Source organism: Dermacentor albipictus, chromosome 5 (assembly GCF_038994185.2).
Source record: "Dermacentor albipictus isolate Rhodes 1998 colony chromosome 5, USDA_Dalb.pri_finalv2, whole genome shotgun sequence".
Lineage (NCBI taxonomy): Eukaryota > Metazoa > Arthropoda > Arachnida > Ixodida > Ixodidae > Dermacentor > Dermacentor albipictus.
The window spans coordinates 75410597-75432465 of NC_091825.1; the positions used below are offsets into that span (position 1 = coordinate 75410597).

Sequence of the window (21869 nt, forward strand, 5' to 3'; positions counted from 1 at the left end):
GTGGGACGGAGACGCTACCACTGAGCCACGAGTACAACGCTTCAAAGCGGTACAAAAGCGCCTCTAGTGAATGCGGTGTTGCCTTAGAAACGCGCTGTTTCTAAGGCGTGCGTCTCTTGCTCAGGCGCACATTTCGTTGCCGCGCCGAACGCTGCTTTGCTCGACGCTCACCGCGTCCAATGCGGGGCGCGTAGTCGCTGCCCTGTAGCCCATTGTCTTACACCCCTTGGCGGGTCGACGGGAACGCTGTCGCGTTCCACTCTTGAAGGCGAAGCAGAGTAACGCATGAGTTGTTTCTTCGTCTAGCCGAACCAAATATAGCCAAGCAACAGCAGTTCACCAGGCTAAACAGTGGTTCAACAACTAAAATAAAGGCTAGTATGCTTCGCATCCTGGGCTTAACCTTACCTAAGCCACAGCCATTTTTTTTCAAAGAGGTAGGATGCCGCACCTTAGTCAATGTCTAACTGTACAGCAGCTAAAATTACATCGATTCAGTACAGCGGTACGGCCCTATTTTTGTCTTACAATCCCATGAGCGAATCTCGCAAGCCGTGTGGCATTACCGATTGGGCATCTCTATACCACGCATCTTCTACTGGAATCAAACGGATAAGGTTGTCCCTGTGCCTTGCATACGTAATTCAGAAAAATCTAGCGACCTTAATGGGCCCTTGAAGGCTATTTATGTTAGAAAGAACAGCCCTAATGACCGCAGTCCACTTTAATCAAATGCGGTGATTCTTTGAGCTAAGAAAAGTTCGTGGCGGAAAGACTGACGCTACCAGCGCGTCTCGCGTTGCGAAGGTGCTTTAGCTTTCCTTAGACACACTGGCGTCAATGAGACATATTGAGTTCTAAACATGGTGTTGTGTTGAGTGGTGTCTTGAAACTGTAAAAGTGCGCGAAGACGAGTACGAAGAGAGACCTTTGTGCGCTTTTACAGCGGCAAGGTGCAAATAAAACGACTAGCCCAGTTGTGGATTCTATCGAGTGGTGTGTTTTGAGCACGCTGTGTATTTGTGTTGAGAACTCAGAGGTATCGTTTCATTTTTATTCCTACCCACCTGGAGCAGCATGGTAGGGGTACCACTGGCAAACCTTTTCCAGGATTCAATAAAGAGCCCCTCTGTCCCTCTCTCTCACTTAACTGCACCTGGTTTAACTTCGGTTTAGTAGAGTGGAACATTAAACTTACTCTGAAAGGCAGAATGTTCGGCGTTCTTGAAAAGAATACCTTTCTTTTTTTCTCAGATTAAGGAGTTTACGTTATTACTGGATATCCTTGTATTGTTCTGGTCACTAAAGCAGCGGCATGGTTTCGTCTGTGCATTGGTCACTCTAAGTAAGTACGAGCTAGAGTACTCCGGTTCTCAACACACAGCTATGTATACACAAATACCTACGTTAAAAAAATGCGTTATTATGCGTTGCATATTGCAATCACCCAGTTAAGCCCTTGGGCGCGGCCGGGCAGCCACCAACCATGTGACGTTACGTCACGACAGCCGGAGGAAAAGCTGGACCCCAACTCGCGCAGTCGCGCGCGGCCGCAGCCACCACCTGACTCCCGCTCCTCCCGCTAGGGGCGCTGCGCTGGCGCGTGACGCGAAAATCGAGTGCCGCCAAGCAATACCTCGCCCTCAAAAAAAAAAAAAAGCGCAATATGCAACGCATTTTTGGCTTAACCAAGCTAAGCCTGGCCATTTTATTTAAAAAGTTAAATGCGTTATTACGTTAAAAAGTTATTATTTTCTTGGCGTCAGCGTTACGTTTCAAAATGTGTCAGACCCTCTGGAAACTAAGTAATATGTGTTACCGACGAGGCTCATTTTGAAATAAGAGCGCTCCTGCGGTCACAACCGAAACAACCGGCCTAAATGACTGGATGAGACATTAGTCCCTTTAAAATCTGGCTGTAAAGCACGTCATTGACACACCTAAGAAAGTGAAGCGTGTTAGTAGTCACTTCCTGCTCTGCGGGCCTATATCGAAATGCCCAATTTCTTTTTTTTTGGTTGTCGACTGTTCCGGCACACATTTGCAGGCACATCTGTCAGCCTCACTTGTCAGGTGCAGTCCTATTGTGTGCGTTGTAATGCATACTTTAAAGAGGCGCTTGCACCGGAAACGGTTATTGGCGATAGACTTATGCCATAAGAGTGTGACGGAAATTTTAAGTTCATTCTGAGCGGACCGCTTTTCCGACAGCTGCATGGTGGACTTAATAGGATAGAGCATAGACAACCGCTCCGGTGTTCTTTTTTTTTTCCTCCGACGCAGCGTGCCATACCTCTGCACTTTCATTACAGATGTGGATACGCTGTGCTGGAATTATCGGCAGAAATACTCATCTGGGCGACGAGCTTACCACGGCAGCGCATTTTCATGGTACGTTTCTTTTACAACTTTTTTTACGCTAACAAGGAACAAGTTCATTTCGTCTATTCGTCAGCAAATGCGCATTCTGATTGTGGCAGTACCTGCCGGATACAAATATCCCTAGTATTATTTGAGGTCCCTTTTTTGATGAGTTTGTGACTACATGTGCCTTGCGGCAAATGGCAGGAATGAAAAATAAACGGCGTTGAACGCTGCTGCCAATTAGCGTTGGCAGATAGCGTTGAGCGCTGTCTGCCAATAAAGCCAGACAAAGTAAGTTAGCTGGTATTTGAACATTTTGTGATTTTTTTTGGGGGGGGGCTTACGAGGTATCGCCTAGCTGTTGACAAGTTTAAACAAAAGGCTCCTAGGTTTAGATCTGTTGCTGTTCTTGTTACGTCCCATCGAGACACTTTCAAGCATACGACTTGCTTAAGGAGATTCTTTAAGCTAAGTGAGTCGCATTGCTGTGGCCTGAAGAATGCTATCCAACCATCGCGTACGTTGCCGTCCCCTTTTTCTTTTAAATGCCGCCTCAGTGGGCGTTATATCGCGTTTTCAAAACCAGCAGTTCACATGACGTCGTCATTTCAAGAACTGTTTGGTTTCAGATTATATGCCTTGGTGCAACATGGGCGTTTAATCAAACCTAAGAGAGAAGAAAAGTGGTTCATTTGGCAACTCTTGAAATTCACAAAAATTGAAGCCCAACTGCCAGTGTTCTGTACTCAAGTAACTATTTCATTTTCCCGCAAGGTGCATGATTAAAAACCATTATAGGCATTATTTCAAAACAAGTACCTTACAGGCCGTACTGTAGTGTTACGGCTAACGTTTTGTATCTTTCGTAACCCTTCAAAGTCCGACCATTTCTTTAGTTGGAAACACTATTTTCCCCCGAATTTCATTATTTTGCAATATTTTTCTGTTCTAAATCCTAGAGAAACTATTTCCTATAAGTCCTGTATTTCCTGGTTAATCTCAACTGCCTGTCATTCGCCTGTTATTCAATTGACTTAAGTTCACATAATTGAGAACCGTGTGTTGCGTTGGCTTAAGAGGTAAGCTGTGTGCCGAACATCCGAGGATGTACACAAAAGCAGAGTTTTTGACAATATGTTTTCTTTTCTCTGGCAAGATAATGGAACTCTCGGACCCGGCACGTGCTCTGAAAGTTGCCGCGGTTCTGTGCACGTGTTTTGCTGCATTTGAAGTCTTCAATCTGAGGTCCCTACCTTCACGAAAACTAAAACAGTGTACCATCATAGACATAGCGTATTTGGTAAGTATGCACAAACGTGCCGAAGAACGGCAACGTTACAAAAGGCACGCATACTTGTGTCATGCTTTTGAAAAAGAACATATGCATATGATTTGCCGATGCCAATAAATACGAAATGCGACAGCTACTACCTACTTAGGAAAATAGAAGGGACATCTTATCAGACCACTGTATCGGCAGCCTAAAACCATTTGATGGAAGAGAAGCCGTAGAACTAAATTCTGTGTAGTACTTTTTTTCGGCAGCGAAACGCGTACTATCTTTACCGGCATCCTGACGAAACTAAACGAAGCAGTAAGGTAGAATTTTCAAGTTTCCTGTGAAAGGAGAACATCATATTGGTGGAAAGCGCTGAAAGTTGGAACCGTGCACATAAATTAACGCATTTGTATAGAACTGTTCATGCAAGCGCTGGAGAGCGTTATGCAGCTTTTATACGCAATACACAGTGACTGCAAGCGCATCGGAAGCATATGATGCGGCACCGACCCAATATTTTGAGGAATCAGAGTGCACGTTAAATTGTTTGCGATATCTAATTTTGAGAGTTGTGATTTTAATAATGGGTTTGTATATAATAACTCAATACTTGCTATTTTCGGCCTCTGTACGAAGACCGCAACACTACGCCCCTTTGTGGTATGTGCAATGGATACCCCCCCTCCCCCCTAGTTTGTATTTGTTGAATGTTTTGGACATGTGATGGCACAAATGTGAGGTGTCAAACTGCGCAACGGGTAATTGTGGCTCTCGCCGCAGACCACCTATTGAAGCTATCGAGAGTTCTATAAACCTATTTTAAAGATTTGGAACGTTTGCAGTCTCATGCAGGACAACTAATATCCGTCCTTGAATTTAACATTTGTGAACGTAGAGGTCAAGTGTCGGATAATGTGCTAGAACGGTTCCGAGTTGGTGCTTAAATTAAGGTGTGTTGCAGTAAATTTCACGTTCAACCTCTCTAAAGTGCTAAAGACATTTTACATGCAAGCTTCTACATGAATGTCCTGGAAGTACATAATATAACGCAAACTTCACAATTATCAAAGACGAACCCGTGCTTGGTTTGATGTGTGGCCAAAGTTCGGGGGTTAATTAAAGGCTTGAGAGACAATTGATATTACCATTTTTTTCTATCGCTAATCATAACCCTAACCGCCACTACGTCAGTCTCGTGCGTTGTGCTCATCGAGGTCTTCGTTCCTCGCTACTTCCGCGGGTCCGAGAGGGCCGCCGCCCCCTTCCTGGGGGTGTGGCCCCCCTTCTCCTTGGTTTCGCCTGGTCGCTGCCTCTCTAGAGCTGCCGAGACCTGCTGGACGGCCTCGAGTTGTCTTGAGCCTAGGGAAGAGTGCACTCAAACTAGACTTTTCATTTTTTGAAGAAGCATATTTATTCTTCTGCTGTCGTGTCTTTTCATGTCCGGAAATATTGTGCACGCAACTTACTATTACGCAGTGTCTCAATAAATATAGGAGAGCAAGTTAATAAATCAATATTGCAATGAAATTAGTATTAATAATAGCATGAGTATATAATGAGGCTCCTGTGAGATGATAGGTGCTGACTCATAGGGATGGCAGCTTTGCAAGTGCATGTTGTGTTCGCACTGCACAGGGCAAGAGCATATAGAGAGATCTCTGGGATCGCACTGCGTCTTCAAGCAGACGTACTTTTTGCACAAGGAAATGACTTCAGAAGTTTGGCCTTCTTTTTCATCCGCCTAGAACTGCGGCAGCAGTTTGCTGCTGACGTGTTTGCGAATAGACTGACATATGCTCACAAGTCTGAAGCGATGCTTTGACGGAACATAGCATAATATACATTGTGTACATGCACACGTAAAGTGTTTAGCGTTATACGTGATCATTACAAAGCTAAAAATAGGCTACCTTCACATTAGGGTTACTTCTGGATTTACAACTTTGTCCTCTTCGATGAATTATTCGACATTACTTTATTCCTGATTTCCAACTAGTTTATTTTATTACAGGTTGTCTGCTGTGGGACATTTGTAGTCTTGTTGCTGCGCGGCTATGAGCGCCTGAAAATTGATTGTTGCTGTCTGGCTGCGGCACACTCGTGGGAGGAAATCATTTTGTTTATTATCTCCATCATTACAACGGTAAGTAGCGATATGGCACTTTACCGCATAATTATTTTCGCGCCAGCAACTGCTGAAAGCGTTTGCAACAAATAGGTCATGCTCTGTCGTCCTCTTTGTTCGTCCGACTTTGCTGTAACCTATGGCTCGTGCGCTCAAGCTCTCGTGGCAAAGGTGGCCCGTCATTCATCGGTTAACCGTCGCAACGTGTGACATGACTGACATAGGCACCGCGTAGAACTTGCCGCGCATGTGGCCCCCTAATTACGGCTCCCAACAATGTGAGATTGCAAGCCAGGTCAGACAAAAAATTGTAAAGCATTTTGTAAAACACCTCTGTATTTATCAATTGCTTAAGATTGCATTGAGGCTGCTCTTCCAAGAAAAAAATTGTTCTGAGGGCTAGAGTGCTGCAACCATGCAGTAGTATCTTTTACAGATGCAGGTTATTGCGCTCACATGGAAGTATCACGGCTTTCCCGCGAGTGCGCCCAGTGCTTTCTTTACATCATCCTGTGAGACTGTTGCTTAGTACTAATAGAACTCCAACAACAGCAACAACAATTACTACTACTACTACTATACTACTACCAATTACCTATATTACAGTTATTATTGAGTATTTATTATCGCTGCTACTACCGCTACCACTACAACTACTTATACTACTAATACCAACACAAGTGCGACCACTAGTAACTACTACTACAATGACTGCAGACACTACTACTACGATGATGACGACGACTACTTATGAGCAGATGATGTTCTCAAGAAGAGAAGCGAAATAAACCATTTGGCTCTGCACAAATCGGTCAAGTGAAAAAAGATAAACCGACTGCAAAAGCTTACTAACAACTTATGTGAGAACGTTTTACTTATGACAGTGTAGATACCAGAAACCTTTCGCGCTTATGCGCATGGTGTTGCTGTAGTGGACGTTGCAAATGAGGCTGCTTTCGTGATTATTCTTTCCTACCACATACAGAGCTACCATAGTTCTCTCACTCGCGAAGAAAAGCCGAACACGTTTAGGCGAAAGCGCGCATGAAATGCAAAAAACTGCACACATCGGTTGAAAAACTGTGATGCTTCAACACAAGCGTGATAACCTGCATTATCAACCCAAGCATTGCACGCAAAGGGTCTGAACTTGGCTTTGCTTGTATGGCTTCATGAGGAAGAACGGCGCGAGAAAGGAACGAGAGACAGAGGACAGGACTAAGGGCTGACCTCTGGCAAATGGGTTCATTTTGCAACGACATGCCAGTGCTTTGCGCCACGCAATGCCGAAGTCCTGTACGAGATTTCCACGTTCTACCGCGCTATCCTACTGGGCGAACCAGTTGGTTTATGAATGACGACCTGTGACAGTATGACGGCGACGATAACTTGCACTATTTCCTCTATTTGCTTGCGCTATGTCCTATACTGCCCAATGGGGCCGCCTTATTGCAGAATATTATCGGTATTTGTTAAGACCATATCTGGCGGCTTTTCTATCAGCGATATCTCCGGTTTCAGTGATAATTTGCTGCAGACAAAACTGTCCCACACTCGCACTTGAACTGGCTCTTACATGGACTCCGTATAGGAAAAGAAATGCTTCGCATTTAAAATTGCCTGCTGCATGGTCCGAATCAAAATCATTCACCCAGCCCAAAAGTCCAACGCTCAGGCCGTAATAGGCACCATATGCCTGCGTACTTCTCTCGTGCGGACGCCCACTAACGCTATTGTCGCATAGCAACAATTTCCTTTAGAATGCGACGGCCCGGCAAAGTGCAAGCTTTTATTATATGCATATGACGAAATAGCATGAGCGAGAAATTGTCAATGTGACCAGTGCACTTCTGCGTAGTTCCCGTCGCACACCGACAAGTTGCGTATAAATCTGAAGAAAACGAGGAACAGAGCTGGACAACGAGATGTGACAGAGACAGACGTCTCAGTGTCTCTCTCAGTCAAGTCCCGTTTCCAGCGCTCTTACTCGTTTTCTTCATACATGTAACAACCAGTCAAAGTTACCACGCTACTGCGTATAAAAGTGCACGTCCTTCACTAATGGAAACCGTACATTTGATAGGCTATATGACGTTTCACAGCCTTCGGTTTCAGTAAGATAGGGGAAGAAATTTTGTATTGAATAGAGAATAGTGCCATGCGCTTGCTAAGTGTACTCAGAATTCTTGGAAGTTAGTGATATGTGTTTACGTGCTTTGCGGTTCGTTTTCAAATTAATAAAGAAGCGATAGTAGCTGCAGCAGGTGAGAATTTCGGTCACACTGGCTTTGCTACTCAGTGACGCACAAAACGCTAATAATAATCGCGCATTAAGATATCGCTTTCCAGAGAGTCTGCGAAGTCCGCACGCCGTCGCTTTATATGTGCGTATATTCACATTTTCCCGTTCTGGGGACGGTGGTGAATAGAATCGTCGATAACGCTTATTAATGATTGAACTCTTTCTTGCGCGCACTTGGCCCCAGCCAATAAAAGAACACGTAAGAACACAGCGATGTCATCAAGCATTTTATGGGTGGTTGGAAAGCACCTGTTACTTATACATGACACTCAGCACTTCCCAGCGTAATGGCTGGTGCTCCCGGTTGTTCCGGAATGTACGCCGCTTTTATCTTCAAGTACGCAGTTTGAATAAACAAGGTCGTTTCGCTATAAAATCAAGGGCGACATTTATAATGTTTGCAATGCATGCAGGTTCGTCTTGCGCCAAGCGATGACTTTGTAACATTGGTTAGCGGGTGAAACACGGCCACCGGCAATGCAATAAGCAATGCACTTGTGTCAACGCCCCATCTTGATAAGCATCGTCCCAATGTTGTTGTGGTATTCTAAACGGAGCAATGGGACAGCACAAGCAAAGCAGATAAACACCAACCGTGCGCCCCGCGCCGGTGCGCACTTTGGCCCGGCCAAGGAACGGCGAGCAGAAGGCGAATCCCCGGGAAGCAGCATTGAAGGCCAGCCCCTGGGATTAACAGCCCTCTCTTGATAGCGCTCTAGAGAAGAGCGGAATGCCATGAACCTGATTGATCTAGATCGAAGAAACCCTGTCAATTTCTTGTTTAATCAAGGCTTCTATAGTTATTTCAGTGTACACTATCGTGCAGCGAGGATATAATTAGTTTGGTTCTACATGGCGTGAAATTTGACTGCGATGTTATGGACTGGTGTATCACAACGATCGAAGGCATAACTACACAACCACCAGTGCCACACCCGAAGTTAAGCCGACTAGGCAATATGACACGATTCGGGACAATTGGTGAAATTGAGCTAAAGGCACAGTCATGGGCGTCAAACATTGAACGACTGGAGTTGGACTTCTCTACTAACGACATACAACAAAAAATCAAGGCAATGTTGTTCAGTCTGCTGTCGGACGCGATGTTTATGGGCTGATATGCAATTAACACGGCAAGCTGGGTGAGTCGGCAATTAAACATGTTCCTATGGGTGGAAAGTGCAACCCGGACGAAGGACGAGAGGAAGTGAACAATACGAGCGCGGAATATACAGAAAATATAAACACGTGTAAAGTGACGTTTACAAGGGTGTTAGCCTATCTTGCCATTCACCATGGGGATGATGCCAAGACACCACCCTTGCACGACACTCACACACGGCTGCTGTCGCGGCCAAGTAGCAACCTGGAAGCTCCGGACAATCCACCGAAGAAGACTTATGAGCAACTTTTGCAATTGTTACAACAGCATGGTTAGCCATGGTTCAATGATACCCTGGACATATACAAATTTATTTAAAGGAAGCAGCTAGAAAATGAAACTATTGCGGATTACGCAGCTGAGCTGAAGGTGCTGTCAATATTATTGTTATGGAAGGGTCAAAGCAGAGAGAGAGGAAGAAAAAGATCGCGAGACGCTGGCTGTTGCGTGTTGTTACTAGCCAGCCACTTTAACCCCATTGACTCTCTTTGTATACACATCGCAAATATAGTTCTATATTCCCTGCATCCACATAGCATATTGATGAAGGTGTGGGGTACCACGGCTGGAAACGGAGCTCCGCAGATGGATGTCGCATCACCGTCCTCACCATGAATGAGGGTGAACACTCGGGATCAACGCCGTTGCCGTCCCTAACGTCACCATCGCACGCTACGTCGCTGTCCACGTCGGTTGTGGTTGTGCAACCCAAGGATTCCGGAACTTTCTGCGGGACTGATGGCACCGACTTTGAAGAGTGAGTGGCTATGCACGAACGCGTGAGCCGACGGTAAAATTGCCGCAATGCGGGAACTGGCCTCTCGTGCCCAATCCTTCACAGAGCCCTATGTTTCGTATTTCCAGGACGTGCTGGCGCTTTGTCGTAAAGCTGTTCACGACATGATAGAAGCTGAGAAGGTAGGGCATGTGCTCAAGGAAATTGCTGACGACGTCTTTAATCTGCTTATATGCAAAGGCTACTCTGCAGTTGATGCTGTCATCAAAGAATGCCGACAATTCGAGCAGGCCAAAAGCAGGCATGTCCTGCACCCATTCACCAGACTTCCCAATACTGCCGCAACGTCGACGTGTGAAGATCAGCCCGCACAGCAGCATGTGTTGCCATCAGAGGACGTGGTGCAAATTCTTCGACGTGAACTGGACGCGATTGCGCCCGCAACTTTCTGTTCGCGCGGCCCTGATGCTACCCCTTTTTCAGTTCCCCTCATGCAAGGCATCTTCGACAGGAACTTGAAAATGTTGGCCTACATTCTGTCTGTGCTGTCACAAGGCCCAGAGTCAACGAATGCCTTTTTACTATTTTCGCTTCACCCCGACGCTTCTCTCCGCGTTACATCAACCCGACTGAGTGCAGAACCGCAGACGACCAGCCGATATGTTTCACCTGTCGCCGCGTTGGTCATGTCGCCAGATACTGCCGCAACTCGTGGCCATCAACACCTCGCACGCCAACAATTCTGAGCCGTTTTAATGGAAATACCCGCAATATTTCGCCCACCACCGAGTCTAACAGCGTCGACAACTCTGCTAGGAACATGTTGTACAGTCACTCACCATCGCCACGCTGACACCAGTCTAGTTCAACGCAAACACGTCACCCATCTTCCCGTTCGCCCCAGCCACGTTGCCTTTCGTCCCCTGTGGCTTTTGGCCGCACCCTTTCGGAAAACTAAAAAAATTCAGCCCTTGGAGGTGTTACTCTGCTTCGCTGTTCGCTGTACAGGAAGCAGGTCGACATCTGTCACCAATGCGGTAGACTGGGCCACCGTATGAACGTCTGCCCTAATTCCCAGGACAATATCTGCAGGGGCTGCGGTGCCAAGAACCCAGACCCCAATCACCAGTGCACCTCAAACTACCACCTATGCAGAGAGGAATACCCCACGGCAGACAAATCCTGCCGAGCAAAGTTCAGAGACCCCGTATATAGTCAAGTAACGAAGATGGGAAAGGAAAAGAGCCGAAGCGAAATCAGAACTCGAGGCGGTCAAGGAAACCGGAGGAGAGCAAGCCGCCACCCTGCAAAAGCCAAGATCCCGATCCAGAGGCCGGGCCAGGTCCAGATCGACGTGGGCTACCGGGACCCCTCGATCTTGCCAGCACAGCCGGTCGAGGAGCAGAGCTCGCAGTAGCGAGCTCTGCTCCTCGACGGATCTGGAGCTGACCCTGGCACCGGGCCGAGCCAGGTCCAGATCCATCCAGGCCCTCCCAGAAAAGGTGAGCTGGGCAGACGCGGTCAAGGGTGTGCAAAGGCGCGAGGTCTACGGAGTAACTGCCTCACAACCGCAAGTCACAAAGAAAATAGACAATGATATTATTGCAGAAACAAAACGTGAGAACGCCATGCTCAGGAGCCTGGTACAACAGCTAACCCAAGAGGTACGCGAACTGAGAGAGCTCGCGCCTCCCGCGCCACCCCCTGCCCACTCCCGTCAGCACTCCTGCTCCGAGCAACAATGGTGAGGAAGAGGACAAAGCAACCCCACCCGCGAAGAAGCGAGCCGTACAAAGCCAAGGCACCAGCCGCGCTGAACAGGCGAGATCGGAAATAAAAGCCATGCTTACCGAACTACAAAGTGCAATCGGCAATGTGTCTTCCTCCATATGCGGCATCACAACCAAGGGGGTCAAGTTCGAAGAATGTGCGATGTGGGCACCGTCGCTGTCGCAATCACCACAGCTGAACACGGGAACTCATAATACAAATCCCGTAATCTCAGACGTTCCCATGGTGGCACCGCCCCCCGCGCACCTCTCCAGGAATCAACGAGCACCGAGCTCCTGACTCAGCTTGGAATATAAAACACCCTAGAAGAAATAGCCGAAGCACAACGCATCTCGCAGCTCGAACGCCTTTCGACTACCACGAAGGGAAGGTACATTAGCAACACGCTCGGTATAACGTACCACAACCAGCACAGCCAGAAAATGCAAATCCCCAACAAAATCAGAGACACCATTACGGTGGAAACCATCCCAAGAAACGTGCACCCCGATTACAACCGAGGTAGAAGAAAGGCAAAAGCCGAGGCTCTGCTACGTTCATTCGGAAGGGAGTGAAACGTGCGCTTTGTCGACGCAGCCGAATATCCTAACGGCCAAAAATACACCACCGCACTCTTAGACGCAAAGTCCGAACTCAGAACCACATGCAGTGCATACACCATACACTCGAAAATAGTGGAGGAAGTAGCGATTGCGCTGGCCCTCACAGAACAGGAATGCGAAGTCGCACTATGTGACTCGCAAACGGCAGTAAAGAATTACGCCAAAGGTCGAATTTCCAAGGAAGCCCTGTCCATTCTGGCCATGGGGGCAGATCCAAAACCGCGAGCTCGAGGATCATATGGTTCCCCGCATACGTCCCCACGGAAGGCGACGCGCTCCCGAACCTAAACGAGACGGCGCACCGGACGGCGCGAGACATGACCCGTGATCCTTAAAAAATGAAATGAAATGAAATTGGCGAACCGATATCAGCGAACATTCCAAGCAACGAGGGTTTTCTGTGACGAGAAGATACTGACACATTACGACCTTGCTGCTGAATTGGAAATCAAGCAGGATGCATATAGCCACGTCATCAGAGCAGACTTTCAGCACGCAGTACCTAACGCATCAATAGAAAAGGTCCACTGCATTTAGCCCAGGTACGCTGGTAAAATGTGAGTCAAGCAATTTTCAATTGACAAATAGCATTTGAGCCAAGTTGAGGGCGCAACTCAAATTTTACGGATACTTGCTGACGTACAAGTTCCTCGGCTCAATATTTTGTTCTTACAAGAGCATACGCACCACGGCAGCTGCACAAACGCCGAGTTGAAGTACAATCATTGATACCGTAGGGCATACAGACGCCAATACAGAAAAAACATAATCTTGTAAATATACAACCTCGAGATTTGGTATGTTTCAAGTGATAGGAACAGGAACACACGCTGTTCAGACAATTCATGGTCAAATAAGTAAAGACATACGATGAAAATACTGATGAAATCACATGAAAGCACATCTTCAAGTTTGGAATTATACAACTAACGCACAGACAAATAAGCAAAACGACAAGGGAGAAGATGTTGTGGAAGGTACTTTGTTTAACTATGGAAGAATGGCAAGAGTATGATGACTCAGTAGAATTGAAGTTGTTCCAATTGTACGTCAGGCGATGAACAAAGCTCACAGTTGAGCTTGGCTGTGAGTTGTGGAAAACAAGAGTGATCATACTCGAAAAGCACAGAAAGAGATTATTGGCTGAGCTTTCTTTAGTTAGTACTGCCACTAAGTCTTTCGTTAACAACTGTAGTTATACTTGGTAGCAAATGGTTTACACTAGGTAGTAACTAATACACCCTTTCTAATAGTTTGCACTGTGCTACTGTGTGTGCAGAAACAGAGGATGCAAAAACTGGCTTTATTAGCTGCACAGAACGGTGTGGAGAGAGGTGTGCCTTAGAGGCGTGAACATGATGCAGAAGCATTCAAACATGCATGCGCATTAGACTCAAGTTGTGGGGAGTAATAGTCTTGAATATATACTACAGATTTGATGTTGCGTTAGTGACAGTTTGTGAAGTCCTTAGACTTTAAGTTACACAAGCAATTGTTTTCGCCTATCCTTGTAGGCTAAAAACTAAAGTTTATACGGCGCAAAACAGTGATATCTGGAAGATTACCAGAGTCCAATGTTCTGGACTATAAAAAAAAGAGTAACCTATCAAATTTCTTTGGGTATGCTCGTGGATTTAGTTCAGCAGGCTAAATGTAAAACGCTGTTTACCAATTAATAAACAGATAATTGCAAGAACAGCAGGTACTTCTGCTAGGATGGGCATTTGCTGGCAGCTTTCTCTAGTTTGGGTTGACTAGAATCTTGGTCAACTGAAATTTCGCCAATTATCGTTGGATTGACTTCGAAATCCTAAAATTACGGTTTTTCAACAGTAAAACAATGCGTGTCAGGTCGATAAGATGACTTGCGACACTGTCAATCACATTTGTGTTTTATCAAGTGTTTAGCCAACAGACGCTTTATTTCTCCCTTAGGTGGTCCCAGGCATTGTACTTTTTCTGCGGCGATATCATGATGGGGGTGCTCCAGCCATCGTTTGTGTTGTTCATGGCATCATGTTCACTGCTGACATCAGCGACGTTTTACATGCTGTAGACAAGTTCAATGAGGTAACTATTGCAAAATTATCAATTGCCTACAATACCCATTATTGGCATAAATGCTTATTCTGGTACATAATTATCGGGAAATGCTCCTGAAATTTTACAAATTGCTCCGTTGTAATAGTCTTTGTCCGCTCCTTTATCAGCGCAGGTGTAGGTTAGAGATACGTTCTATGCCGAATAATTACTTTAGGTATTACAATTACAATTTGTGGGTGTAAGGTTGCATAAATAGTGTAATATCTCTGCATCATTCCATTTTAATTGTGCGATGTAGAATGTTCTCCTCGAGAGGGCAAACAATGCGATTTGGCTGCCAGCCACAAGAATTTGTCGCCTCCCCTGCTTCGCGGTAAATACGTTTTGATCTGCAGCTCCTGGTAAGTAATAAGCGTGTCGTAATCGGCGGCAAAAAATCTGAACCCAATTTTTATATGGAATAGCATGGCTCATATCTATTTGACGCATACAAGTGACTTGCTGTTTTGTGATGGAAATACTACCAGTAAGTGAAACCACTGTAGATTTCATAACGTTGCCTGGTATGCTTGAAACTGAACACAGGTGCCACAGCAAATCAGTTCGTGCGTGCGTGGATTCTTACCACAATTGTGACAACACAAAATTAATCAAGCTTACTAGCTATGAATATTTTTCTGGAGCTGCTCTTTTACGGTATCACTGTAGAGATATTTAAATTTATGAAAAATAATTATTGGCTAAAGAGATCTTTTTGCTAATTGAGATGAAGGGATACATCATTTGCACTAAAATATTTTCCTTCCCACATAAATATAAGAAGCACTCATAACGAATGTCAGGATTCTATTTTTACTTTGTACATGTTCCATCTTCATCTCATCTCGTCCACGTAGTTAAAATTATCTCACTGGCTGACCTGCAGCACCTTGTCATATGTAGCCAGCTTTTGCAAAAACAAAAGGAAAAATCGGGTCGAACCATTAATATGGTGGCGGAATAGCTAGCAAAGCTATCGATCGCGGGCCAACCAGCTATGGTGAAACTTCGCTTTCAGACATATTCTATTGAATTTGGAATTTCCCCCAGCGAAACTCCAAGGAGGTGTCAACTCACGCATCTGCCGCATGGACGAAGACTCGAAGAACCCTTGACGCTTACGAGCGGCCTCCACTGTGCAATCTTCAGCGGTAGCTTGCGCTCGATGCCGACAATTACACTCTCACATATGCTCCCGCTGACGTTCTTCGGGGGCAATGTCATTGGCAGCATTCTCTGCTTTGGCACGGACACGTTGTCGTCTGTTATAGTCACGTCCTTACTGCGGACACCTCTCCTTGTACTATATAGAGGCTTGTTCTTCGGCCGTGCTCACAATGCGTGGTGCTCTCACTTTTCTCATTTTTGTTGGAGCTGCAACTGCTGCAATGGCATCCCACTGCAATGCACAATCCGATTTTACACACCGCGGCGGCTACCGCGGCATCAATCCCCGTGTTTTCCCGTCTGAACTGCTTCGTCGATGTACTGAGGGCACACAGGCAGACGCAGGCGGCAGCAGCGGCGGCCAGCGCCGGCGCACTCCCCCACTGCGTAGCTGCGGGGCGCCGAGAAATCCCCTGTCATTTTTTGATTGTGCAACTTGCTATCGCTCGTTATTTTTTTTGTTAACTTTAGGGACGTTAGTCAGCCCAGATATCCCCCTAAGAGACCACGCAGCGTCGTCGTCTCTTTCGTTCACCTTACGGACGTTAGCCAGTCCAGATACCCTCCCTCCACCACTCACCCTGTGAGATGACGCATACGACTCATTCATACAGTTTCGTCATGTCCGTTGCTTCGCTTTCAAAACAAAAGAATAAACAGCTAGCGGTAAATTGAATGACTGAGGTGCCTATAAGCTCCAATAAAACTACTCCTGGGCTCAGATAAACAGAGAAATTGTGGCCTCCAGTTCAATTTCAACCCCTAGGGCATTTAACGTTCAAACCACAAAGGCTGAAGGGACTCAATTTGCTGTCCAGTGACATCCTGCGGCCGTAATCTACGCGATACGAACGCGTAGGCTTCTGCTCGGCAGCAGAATGCTACAACCACTCAGCCACGACAACGGGTATAAGTACAATCAAGCAACCGAATATGTCTGTAGCAGCAGTTGCCATCTTCCTTGGGCGCCTTTTTTTTATATAGCGCGCTCCGGCGAGTGTGTGTTGTGTATCGAGATGCGAGGTTAGAAGAAAATGGAAGAATAAAAAAACAGTTTCGTCGGCTCCTTTTGTCGGTCCGAACGGCTCTCAGGTCTTTAGCGTGCTCACACACACGTTGTTGTAGCCTATCTCTCATGTCATATCGTCACATAATAATAGAATGAAGCTCTACTCTCTAAGCCTCTTTTCAAATTGAAGGCTGAAGAAGCAGCACGAAGGGCATGAGCGCTAAAAGCACTCTAGAATAATTGTGAACCGCTAGCAAGAACTCGCGTTTGAATGACTCCCAAGAATGCCTTCGTACGCGCCAGTTTATAGCGCCCCATTGTAAAGCAAATTTGCCAAACGTAAATACACAAGCTAGTTGTTTCATCTGACTGAGTCCACAATTATATTTCTTTTCATGAGAAGCATTCTGTGCACATTACTCTAATGTTCATGTGTGTCTCTATTCATGTGTTCCTATATTAGGTTGTGCAAACTAACATCCGTTGGCAAGAAACTGTCACTGGGCATTGCAAACCCTTAAAGCAGGAAAGTTAACGCAGCAAGCAAATTTGTAATACCTGTCTTGATAAAAATACAAAATTCAGTTCAAAACTAAATTCCTTGTTTGAAGAAATGATTGTTTAGAGAAAATTTGATCTTGTCTTTTTTTGTAATAACTCCACATAATCCGACTTACAAAAAACTGTATCAATGCATTCGTCTGTTTTTAATCGCAGAAATTTGGGAGCCTCGTTCGCACTTACCCAACTAAAGAGGAAACACTCTTGGCCGTTTGCAGTTTTCTGAGCTTCGGAATGTTTGTTATATCTGCAATGGCCTACAACCCAATTCATCAACAAAGAAAAATAAAGGTACGAATCTCTCATTTCTTTCGTTACAAAGCTACGATAGCATGTAGAACTTCGGTATTTTTTTTGTTTATTGTAACACACTAGTATGTGGCTCTACCAGCTTCTTAGATAATTCAATGAACAGACAAAATAACAACAATATCAGAGTAAGAGTTACAGAAATAATATTGTAGTTAACATGGAATCTTCAGCACATAATACATTGGCATGTTCTATCGTTCATTTCGCTTCCGCTTCATAAGGAATATAAATGCTCCTCAGTTACTTTGTACAAAATTAGCGTTTTGTTTATTGTGTATATCTCATCTTTAGGGGTCTGCGTGTTATATTCGCGCTGTTTTTTCTTCTGTGATTACACATTCCTTTTCTAAAACTTAAGCAGATAATCTGCAGTATTTCGTAGAGCCTGCAGGGGCCCAGTAATTGGAGGTATGAGACAAATATGTAGCAGCTGGTGGTCCAGCCACAAGGTGAAATGACTTCACTGTGTCTCTTCACCAAAGAAAAAGGCACAATGCTTCTTAGTTTCTTGCAAGTATACTCTCGTTCAATCTGCTCACATAACCTGACATCTTAGGGAACCTGACACATAACCGGACATCTGACAGCTTAGGGAACCGCACTTTGCGCCATGAGTGAGATTTCGGTGCACAATTATTTCAAATATAATTAGTAATATTTACGCATATGGGTCTTCTTTATCTGTTTTGCTAATAATAAACTTTCCTGAGACAATGAAAATTTGTGCTTAATTGAACTTGCGACAAATAAAACACTCACAGCGCTCTTGAACCTCAAAAATCCAACAATGTTTAGTTCTTAGTGCCAAAGCATGGACATGATACCACTGAACATCTGTGATATCGAATAACACACTTTGTGGTCCGAATAAAAATTGATTTGAGATGTTTATTTCTTATTTCAGATTAAAAAACATCAGAACATCGATGACTCCTCGGTTTTTGCGAAAGTGCTAATGACGGTTCTGTGGCGGTGAGGAAACCATGCCAACAACCTGTTATGCCTGCATGTGTTGCGCTAAAACATATGGTTATGGACATTTTTTTGTGGGATACTTGCTAAGGTAATATTTGTGCGAGCATGTAAGCAGCGTCTTTCACCTGACGCACAAAACAATTTTTCGGCTATTTTAAAGAATCAAGCTGCCCTCTTCTAGCATATAGAGGTCCAAACGAGAGGTAGTTCATGCTTTAGTGGCTACTACTAAGTGGTACAGGAACTACAAGTGACGCGTGAACGAAGAATCACTAGTGCGGTGTAAAACCGAAATTATATTACGTTGCCTTGCACGTCTGGCTATCTAATCTACAAAAGTGACGTCATTAGTAAGAATTGCACCACGCGAAGAAACGCAATGTCTTACGCAAGTAAATACTCTGAGTGATTACCAGGAGGGAGAGGCCAACTGCGTTAATGGAAAGATGATCCAAGTGACGGCTTTTGCTGGATAAAAACGGTTGCGTTGCAAATGGAGCTTTGACGAAGATTCACGAGCAGTTCAACGTTGTTGGGAAAACCTTCACCGACGATCATTCTCGATGGCGTAGACGACGAAAGACCAGATCATTATTTAGGACGAAGGTCTAACGCTGCAGGTGTCACCGCTGCAGCAGTTGACCACTTTGATTGGGGATGTCTTCAGATGTCTACAATTTACAAGAACTGCCGTCATGAAAATTACATCAAGAACCACATTACCAAAAGAAAAAAATTTTGACCGATTAAGCTGTAGTCGACGCCTGCATAATAGGACACATTTATGATTTGTAGATAACGGCTGTATGAACGAAGATTACACGCGCTGTGAGAATCGGCTTAAGCAAAGCTTTCATTGGCGTTTGCGAAGGACGCTGTTTCTGCTTAGCGATCGTTTGCATGCTGAGAGCTAAAGACTCAGATGGATGTGTTTCCACTGGGAACCGCCTCGTTCAACATACACCCTTTGCGCTCCATCATGCACACGACAAGAATAGCGACTAAGAAGTGACGACTAGAGAAACACCAAGATGACATGAAGATGACTGTGTGACAATGGCGCCACGAAAACAACTTAAAAGTGAAGACGGCGTGACGAAAATGACGTGACTACACTCAAATACCAATGGAAAATGTAGACGATCGAACGACCATAGTTGCATAAAAACGACGGCTTAATAACGATGCGACCATGACAGTGGCATTACGATGAGGAATGACAGTTAGGATGTGATGACGACTCTGTCATGACGAGCATGACATTACAATGCCGGTATGATGACGACGGCATGATGATACTTTGATGGCATTGTTAAAGGAATTGCAAAGGTATGACGGCAACAACCGGACACAATCGCATGATAATACTGGAGTGACGAGGAAAGCATGACGACAGTGTTATAATGACGATCAAATGGTTAAAAAGGTATGACACCACGGTCTGACGACAATGATATGATGACACTGGTATGTGGATTACGTTTATAACGACAACGGAATGACAACTGACATCACTTTGGCAGAGCTACAACAATGGAACGGCCACGATGGCATAACCACAATGAAATTACGGCAACGGCTCGACAATGACGATGTGTGGGTATTTTAGCTCAAATCCGTGCTTCACCTGTCGCCGCAGGCAGCATCGATTCGCACTACATCCAGTTTGCACTATGTCCAGTACCGACCAATCGACCACGACTGTAACAAGGAGCCAGCAGGGCTCACAATCATACGAAGATGGCAGCTTGACGACTCAAATTCGAATATGGCGCATGCATTAGCGAAGAGCCCCCGCCATGATTTTCAGTGCATCCTGTGCTTGACTGCACCGTGTGCGATACCGACCAGTCGTCCAATTTCCAGTGCCCCCTGTGGCATATAATTTTACCCTACTCTCTCAGAGGAATCAGTTCATGAAAACGGCGAAGTAAGCTGCACTATCATCAGGGTCGCCCATCCAAAAATTTGAAGGACCTTTGAGCTGCGCCTTTAAGAGTCGATCGCAATAGCATTCAAAGATACCTGAGTGATTCTCACGCTTGCCGGCAACTGCAGTTTATGTAACCGCAATGTTCAGTGGGAAACTCTGGCGGCGAACCCTGTGCACGAAGACGAGCTTCGTGGTTCTTTTTTTTTTTGATGGTGTGCAACGAACTGAGGTGGCCACGCCGCTCCTACTAAGACAGACCTCAAACGGCAGTTGTAAGATGCTATCGAGCTAAAAGGGGTTTCGGTTTGAGTTTCCGGTTAACACAATTGTTTTCTCGCATACCCAAATTACAATACGACGTTATCATGTCTGTAGGTTGCGTGTAAGTCGTACTTTACAATATTTCTACATATTAGACCTTCAGAAATCTAATTAGTTCAGTAACTTTCTTGCGCCACATGGAGAACCTGCGCGGTTGGCTATGCTTGGTTCGAGATTCTTTTTGCAGAAGCGATGTCCGACGCTGGGCGAGGATCCAGGGCCCCGTTGCCGGATTTTCTGCGACACGGGGCACTTAAGAGGAAGCTTTAGCTCGGGCCCAGCTCCAACGCGGCCTATTCAAATACATGTAAAACGCAAAAACGTTTTTCTGAGATAACCCCTGGACAGATTTTAATAAAATTTGTGGAATTTGCGAGAGAAAATCAAGTTCTAGTGACTGTTGGAAGCGGAATTTCGATTTAGGGCCTGGGTTTTGTTAAAAAGATTTTCAAATATACGACCGTCTGAAAAAAATATTGAAGCATGAAGTTTACAAATTCATAGCTCTGCATCAAAAACAGATATCGCGGTTTTGTTAACAGCATCGATGAGATCATTCAAAGCGGACAAATTAGATATGTCATTTTGCATCTTACGTGAATTTGTTACGTTGGGTACAAGGGCTCTGCAAAAGTTGCATTGCCATATTACTAAATATTTTTATGTTCTTGTGTAACATATTAGTTTTCTCCGCTTTAGATGTACTATTAGTTGCAATTCAACGACTTGTATTACCCTTTTTCGTTCTTGAGTTACAGAGTTGTAAACTTGATAGTTTTGTTTTTTAAAAATTTTCGATTATTGCCAATTTTAATAAACAATTGACGACCTTACTGAAAAATTGGAAACAAACAGTCACTAGATTTTTAGTTTTTTTTAACTGCAACGAACCTCGTCAAATTTTATGCAGTGGTTGCCGAGAAAAACGAATTTTCCTTTTACATGCATTTAGATAAGAGCACTCGAGCTAAAGCTTCCTCTTAATGCTATCGTGTTAAAGCAGCGAGATACCCCGCCCTCAAGAAAGTGACTGCCCTCAGACAAGCACGCTTCGGATTAAATATTTGCGCAGGACACACCAATGATGTCTGTCCATATACGTCAAGCTATAGTAGTTTTGAAGAAAGCTCCACTGAAACACAACACAG

The 21869-nt window shown here is 45.0% G+C and overlaps 1 protein-coding gene across 1 annotated transcript in view; it reads left to right on the forward strand.

Annotated features, from left to right (window-relative positions):
* The first annotated feature begins 2253 nt into the window (after positions 1–2253).
* Positions 2254–21869, forward strand: part of LOC135899752 (ATP-binding cassette sub-family C member 3-like) — a 95626-nt gene continuing 76010 nt past the window's right edge. Inside the window, exons 1-6 of the mRNA XM_065429083.2 lie at positions 2254–2391; positions 3521–3664; positions 5655–5786; positions 14297–14431; positions 17337–17471; positions 18397–18464. Coding sequence (XP_065285155.1) covers positions 2389–2391; positions 3521–3664; positions 5655–5786; positions 14297–14431; positions 17337–17471; positions 18397–18464 — 617 coding nt within the window. The 5' untranslated portion in view covers positions 2254–2388. The remainder of the gene's footprint in view (positions 2392–3520; positions 3665–5654; positions 5787–14296; positions 14432–17336; positions 17472–18396; positions 18465–21869) is intronic.